General features: G+C 42.2%; 2 protein-coding genes across 4 annotated transcripts in view; one reads left to right on the plus strand and one right to left on the minus strand.

The window, feature by feature from the left end:
- Positions 1-1,549, minus strand: part of CGGBP1 (CGG triplet repeat binding protein 1) — a 6,930-nt gene extending 5,381 nt beyond the window's left edge. Inside the window, exons 1-2 of one of the 2 annotated variants that reach the window (XM_040484236.1) lie at positions 1,368-1,549; positions 564-766 (exon numbers count right to left, since the gene is read on the minus strand). The gene's annotated coding sequence lies outside the window, so the exon portion shown is untranslated. Of the gene's footprint in view, positions 1-563; positions 767-918; positions 1,137-1,367 lie in introns of those variants that run through there. The other variant, XM_040484237.1, reaches the window with a different exon arrangement.
- A 200-nt stretch (positions 1,550-1,749) lies between these two features.
- The window catches only part of ZNF654 (zinc finger protein 654), a 97,296-nt gene continuing 91,821 nt past the window's right edge, over positions 1,750-7,224 (plus strand). The window contains exon 1 of one of the 2 annotated variants that reach the window (XM_040484230.1): positions 1,750-2,066. In XM_040484230.1, the coding sequence (XP_040340164.1) occupies positions 1,878-2,066 (189 nt within the window). In that variant the 5' untranslated portion in view covers positions 1,750-1,877. The remainder of the gene's footprint in view (positions 2,067-7,224) is intronic. The other variant, XM_040484231.1, reaches the window with a different exon arrangement.

Genomic DNA, 7,224 nt, shown 5'->3' on the forward strand with positions numbered 1-7,224 from the left:
CCCCCCCCAAGTAGGCTTCACATCCTGCTCAGAGCCCAACACAGGGCTTGAACTCACCACCCTGAGATCAAGAGTTCGATGTTCAACTGACTGAGCCAACCAGGCGCTCCAATGGTAGTGTTTTTACTCCTATGGCAAATCAGTCCCAACTATGATTAATGGTTCTAGGCTAGTAATGAAAAACATTAAGTATCTGTGCCCAGGAATGCTTAAATTTTTCAATGAGAAAAGTCGTCTGTCTTTAAATATTTGGATTTCAAACTTTAAAACAATAAACATGTTCATTATTCTTTGAAGCATAAAATGCTCAATCATTTATGCTAATGTTAAAGGCCTATACATTCCAAAGACTTGTAACTTTCAAAAAGTCTGTTGGTGTTACTGCAGAGGCAAATATCCACCCAGTGGAGGATGCTCGACTTTACAGACCTGAATAACAAGTGTTTTCAACAAAAGGTAAAGATATTTTAAACGAGGAAGTTAAAAAGTTAGCCAATAAAAGAGAAGCAAATTATTTACTAGATCGAAATAAAACTCGTAAGTTTTCAAGTTTAAATGTTTACCCGGTCGGTTTCCAGTTTTTTCGTCTTGATACTTAGCAGTGAATGGTCTCCAGAGCAAAACCAGAGACGATGGAAATCCTGGAACTTTCGTTTGTTCAAACCCAGAGATGCTTTCAAATCAGTTTTTCAACAAGTGGTGATGGGGAAATAGTTTCTGGGCTTGCACCCTATTTTCCCTGCGGTGCCGGGAAGTCATGCCTTTACTGTAAAACATGAAAAACAAATGGAAAGAAAAAATGGGGGAGGGGGAGGGAAGAAGGGTAGATAAAAAGACGAACAACACAGCCACCACGCAGGTGTCTTTGAAATCACTCCCTTTAGGTAACTTCACCCAAATCCGGATCCCAACGTTTACCTCAACACCTCCACACTCCTCAACCCAGTCCTTTCTCAGTTGTCTGCCCCGCTTTGCACCTCCTCGCGCGCCCCAGGCCCGAGGGTTCGGGAGGGGGAGGGAAAGGCGGGGCGCGGGACGTTCCCGGCGTCTAGACTCCCTCCTCCCGCGCCAAGCTCAGCACGCTGGCGCCCCACAACCCTTGCCCCGCTAGCTGGGCAGGGCCGAGACCCAGCCGCCGGCCGTGGGCCCGGGAACTCGACAGCAGAGTTGGCGGCAGTCTCAGGGGAGGAGGCGGCGGGCGCCTGGCGGAGGCGTCCGCTGTCAGGCTTCCCGTCTCCTCCCTCTTCCTCCCGCCGACAACGGCGCCCCGGCCCCGCCCCCGGCTCCCGCTTCAGGACGGAAGGCCCCGGGCCCAAAGCCCGCACCAACGGCCGGGCCCACCCTCGGCCTCCCTAGTTCCTCGGTACCGTAGGATCGGGGCCGCCGATAGGGGAAGTGGACGAGACCCGGCCGGAAAGGAAAAGAGGAAGAAGAAAAAAAGGAGCCAGGGGGTGAAGGAGGAGGAAAACCCGCCGCCGCCGCCGCCGCCGTCGTCTTCGCCGTTGCCCGATCGAGCCCCGCGGCGGCCGCCGTGTCCCCCGCCGCGCCCCGTCCTCTTGCGCCGCCTACGGCAAAGCTCGTAGGCGGTCCCCAGCAACCGCCGAGCAGCAGTGACCAACGGACCGCAAGTCTATCAAACAGACGGCTTATTCGGCCAATGGGAGTGGAAGGGTGGGCATGTGTGTGATTGGCAACTTCCTATATCCAATGAAAACTGGGGGCGTGGGTGGGCGGAGCCGGAAGTAGAGCCAGCCGAGAGGCCCCTGTCCGGCTCGGGCGGAGGGAAGGGGGAGGGAACTAGAGGAGGAGGAGGTTAGCCGAGGCAGCTACAGCGGCGGCGGCGTAGGGGCTGGTACGCGCTGGGCGGCGAGAGCCTCATGGCGGAGGAAGAGAGCGATCAAGAGGCCGAACGCCTCGGAGAAGAGCTCGTGGCCATTGTGGAGTCCCCGCCAGGCCCTGTTGGGCTCAGAGCTGCGGGTGACGGCAGAGGTGGCGCTGGCAGCGGCAGCTGCGGTGTCGGCGGCTTTGGGATCAGCAGTCGGGATTACTGCCGACGCTTCTGTCAGGTGAGGCGCCCGTCGGCCGCCCGGACTTGTCACCCGGGTCCTGGGCCTCCCTGCTTTTCCTTGCCTTTTCGTTCTCGAATCAGGGCTGTGTCCGGTGTCCGCTCTACCAGCCCAACAAGGAGAGAGAGTGAAGCTCCCTCCTCCACCTATCCGGCTTGGGGTGGGGGGCAGGGAGCGGGACTGGGATGACCCGCGGGTTTAGGGTTGCTGAGAAAGTGAGTTTGTCAGGGGTTGGAAGGGCTGGAGAGAAGGGGGGTCAGCTGGCAGGAAAACTGTGTACTGACATGCCTTCTCTGCTCCAAACAGACCCCTTTCTGCCCGAGGGTCCCGCCTTCTTGGGTTTCCTACCCTGTTCCTTCTCACCTCATTTGGAATCTCTGGCAACATTTCCTGCCTTCCCTTCTCCGCCCCTTGCCCCCCGTATTCTCCCCTTTTTCGGAGATGGGAGGCGTGCCATCTCTCTACCGCCCCCTCTCCTGTCATCGCCACCCCTCCCCCTCTGCTAGGGTCTCCTGTCATCCCCTCACGAGATCCCACTGGGCCATTTCTCCAGTTGGTTTTAGGCGCTGACCCCCTGTTAGTTACTTTTTTGGGAGGTGGGGTTAAGGCAGTGTGATTGTCATCTTTCCTTTTCTTACCCCGGTTCCCCGACACACGTAGTTTGTTTTTTAATGAGCTGTTGATAGAGAAAGTAGTTTTCCTTAAACTATTGCTCCGATTACCTCACCACCCCCTTCATGTTTTAAATTACAATGTATTTTATGTAGCCTGTAAAATACAGTGTCTAAACAGTGACGGTAAATTATTTACTTGGTCGTCTGCCACTACGATTTGATGTAGTTGAAAGTGTTTGACTGTAATCAAATATTATAGCAAGAAAGTACTTGTCTAGGGGTAAAATTTGTGTAATTTACACTCACATCTACGCGTATTTATACTTCAAATATTTCGTTCTCATTCACCATAGTCTTGCGATTTGGATTTTTTTTTATTCCTTTAACACTCCATTCCCTTGTTTTATTTTATTATCTTACATGTATAGGGTTTGAATCATGGCTCCACCACTTCCTAGTCTTGTTACCTTGTAACCTAAGTAACCTACTGGTTACTTAATCTCTCTGTGCCTTAGTTTCCTCCTCAGTCAAATAGGAAGAGTAATTAAATGGGTGAATATGTAAAGGGTTTGGATCTTTTACATGTTAATTGAAGGTAGCTATTAATTTCATCTTGGTAACAAGTAGAATGAAGTTAACTAGCGGTGGGCATTGTATTCGCTGAAATTTGATGTTATGCCTTCCCAGGCATTGAAAGAAAACGGATGGATTGACCTTTTCAGTTAAGTTTTTAATGCTTTAAATTGTTTTCGACTCCCTCCTCCCACCTCTATAGATAAATTGGTTTGAAGGTGGAAATTGTCTTGGGATGAAGTGTGTCAGTTTTCTTTGACAGTGCTCTCTGGTGACTTTCTTGGAAGTATATGTTTGCATATGTTTTGGTATTGGCATTCACTGGATTTAGAGGCTCAGTGTCTTTACAGTACATATCTTATTGTATATTTTACATGTAGAAACCATGTTATCAGTATACTTTGCATCTATGGGAATTTTAAACTTCCAAAAATTAGGTTACAGTTGATTTTTTAAATACATTCATGGGCAGAAAGGGTTTTTTTCATTTTTTTTCCTATGTTTTGCTTTTCATATTTTTAATGAGCGACTTGGTTTTGGTTACATTTAGCTTTGTTGATTTAGTTGATCAGATAATTGTTAATTGCTGTAGCACTTAAAATTTTGAGGGCCAGAACATTTTTGTAGAACTTTTAACTATTCTTCTTCTGTATCTTGAAATCATTTTTAAGAACAAATGAATAAATTTGGCCTGGGAAATACAGCATCCAAACAGTGACAGTAAATTATTTTAAGAACAAATGAAGTTGATGGTTCTATAAAAGTTCGCTGCCTCTTAAATATCCAGGAAAGTAAATTAAACAGGAAGTGCTTAACGAACCTTTATTTTATATTGCTAAATTATGAGTTAAGTTAAACTGACATACTTTCATGTTACCAACTTTTACCTGAAACCTCATTACATATTTTATAGTACTCTAGATTACCAGTAGATTTGTTCCTGGGCTCTTGTCCTATTTTCACCTTGCAGGTGAGCTTTGTAAAGTCTTTTTTTACATTAAAACTTTAAGATGGAATAAAAGATTATCTGTCTTAAGTTGAATTTTATCCATTGATTAATATAATCTAGTATAGTAGTTCTGTTTCATTTGCCAGTAAAGGAAACAGTGGATCATATAATCTAATTCCCAAAGATTTTCTTTTTAAGCATTTGGTTTTCTAATATTCGCTAAGGGCAATATGAAGTAATTTATATTCATTAGTAGATTACTTAATCATGGGTAATCTGCAAAATGGATAATATGCACTTGGGTGGGTGTCGGTTAACATACATGAATTAGGGACACCTGGGTGGTTCAGTTGGTTGGGTGTCCAGCTTCGGCTCAGGTCATGATCTCATGGTTTGTGGGTTCGAGCCCCATATCAGGCTCTACAGTGACAAATCAAGCCTGAAGCCTGCTTCGGATTCTGTGTGTGTGTGTGTGTGTGTGTGTGTGTGTGTGTGTGTGTGTGTGTGTGTGTCTGCTCCTCCTCCTCTTGTGCACGTGCTCTCTCTCTCTCTCAAAAATAAGTAAGCATTAAAAAATAATTTAAAAAATATATGAATTATACACAGACGTTTCTGGCATTGAAAAGAAAGGCTTCAATTTATCTTCCTCCTTTTAGAGAGAAATATGAATCAAAATTTCTTGGCAGTTAGTTGTGTGGGTGAAGGGAGAGAGGAAGGAACACTTCAAGAGAGGTTCTTATATCTTTTACCATAGGGAGAAGTAAAACAGAAGATAGAGGTGATACAAAGTGGTGATAATTATGCCTACACTCAGTGCGGTTTATGATATACTTTTCTGTTTGAGAAGCAATACAAGTAATTGTAAAATCTCAGATTAAGGGAATAGCCCCTCAGCTTTCAGCTAGTTTTTGAGGTGATAGATTTGAGAGATTGAAAGTGTTGGTTTCCAATAGTTACCTGGTGTAGTGTTGGACTAACTGCCCCTATCACATCCTCCCTTGGCTCTTATTAGTAGACCCTGAGCAAATGCTTAAATAGAATTGGCTTGTAACTGATATTTAATTTGCTTTTAGGATGAAAGGAGGGGGAGAATAATTTTTATTGAGGGCCTGCTAACTCTTAAGGCCTTCATATTGGTTTTATTACACAAGTTACATAGTTGAAATTGAGGCTTGAACAAGTTAACTTATTTTCAGTTCTAGTAGGAGGGTGAATTGGGATTTGAACCCAGCCTTCAATTTCTATTGAAAGACAGATTGAAATCACAAATAAATCTTCAAATAATTATAAAATGATTTTTTTTTTTTTTTTTTTTTGGCAAGTGGTGCAAAGTAGTTACCGGAAGTACTCTGGGAATCATGGGTGAAAAGTTGTAAAAGTCCTCTTTAGTGTCACAGTATAAAAAATACTTCAAGAAACAGTCAGATAATTATTTCTCTGACTTGTTTGGTATTGTGAACTATTTCTCCAATGCCTGAAGGTTGCAATAATTCAGCTTACCTTGTTGGCTAGATATATTGAAATGTTTTCATCGAAAACTGTATACTAGCAAGTTAAGAACTTTCTTAGTTTAGTGCCAGAAAGAATATAGTGAGTGATAAAGAAGTATATCTGGAAACACATTGATATGTTGACTAACATAGACTTTTAAATTGTTTTTTACTACAGTAGAGTTAATAGCCATCCCATGAGGATGTCATGAGTATAAAAGGAGTGAATGAACCTGAAGTCCTCAGTACTATACCTAGCACATAGTTAAGATTAAATAGATAGAAGCTATTAATATTTCTCTCCTGCAAAATCCTCTGAAGGTTTAAGAGGGACATTAGAGATAATCTAATCTGTAAGTCACTTATAGTTTATATCCCACAATAAAATTTAGAGAAAATTTGGGAATGTTACAGTTCTAAAATTCTGTTATTTAACTAGAAGATCCTGATGAAATATTAAATGATGTGCAAAAACAACAGCATTTTCTCAGAGATTTTGTTTCCTTCAGCGGACATTTGGCAAAGACAATATTTTTGATTATCTTAATTGGGGGGTTGCTACTGGTGTATTGTGGGTAGAGGCCAGGGAGGGTGTTGAACATCTTAAAATGCACAGAGCAGCCCCAGCAACAAAGCATTATCTGGCTCAAAATATCAGTAGTGCCTAAATTGAGAAACCCCACTATACCTTTACTTTGGAACTCACTGGATACTTTACATCTGTATTACTGATACAAATGGCAAAAAAGTATTCAGTGATCCTTAAGTAAATTTTAACAACTGTGTACTGGGCACTTGAATAGGTACCCAAGAGACAATGTAACAGATAAAAAGGATTTGCCTCATGGTTTAAACATTGTAACTTTAGAGAAATTAAAAATTTAATTGTATTTGGAAAACATAATCTTGATTTCTTAGTCTTAATATAGAATTTACATAGTATTTATAGTTCTTTAGTAGTTTCTTAGGGTGTAAGAATACATTATTAACAATTCTTGCTATTAATTGGAATTGTTTTTAATTTACTTTTAATTTTTATAAGTGTTTTATATGTATTTATTTTAAAACATCATACAGGACTTGAATATCAGGAATTGCATTTTGCTGATAATAGAGACTTGAATACCTTAAACAGTTGTATACATTTCTTTTTTTTTATGTGAAAAGTCTTGAATGGATAGTATAGGAATGATATAGTAGCTTTATGATCATTGTACCATCATTTGCTCTTTCTTATCGGTCGTCCTTGTCTTATCTCACATTTGCTTCATGACCCAAGATAGTTGCTGGAGTCCCAGTCATCACATCTGGTTCTAAGTACAGGAACAGGGGTAAACCAAACATATATTGCCCAAATCTTACTCAGTGACTTTCATTTTCATCTTGTTAGGTATCTCCATCTGGAAAAAATGCTAGGAATTTTCTTTTCTTTTCTTTTCTTTTCTTTTTTTTTTTTGTATCATTTTTCCTGATAAACACAGGTCTGTGATTTTGTTAGCAAGAAAGAAAACAAGAATAGGTATTAGAGAGGC

Source organism: Herpailurus yagouaroundi, unplaced genomic scaffold (assembly GCF_014898765.1).
Source record: "Herpailurus yagouaroundi ecotype Mexico unplaced genomic scaffold, PumYag 162, whole genome shotgun sequence".
NCBI classification, from domain to species: domain Eukaryota; kingdom Metazoa; phylum Chordata; class Mammalia; order Carnivora; family Felidae; genus Herpailurus; species Herpailurus yagouaroundi.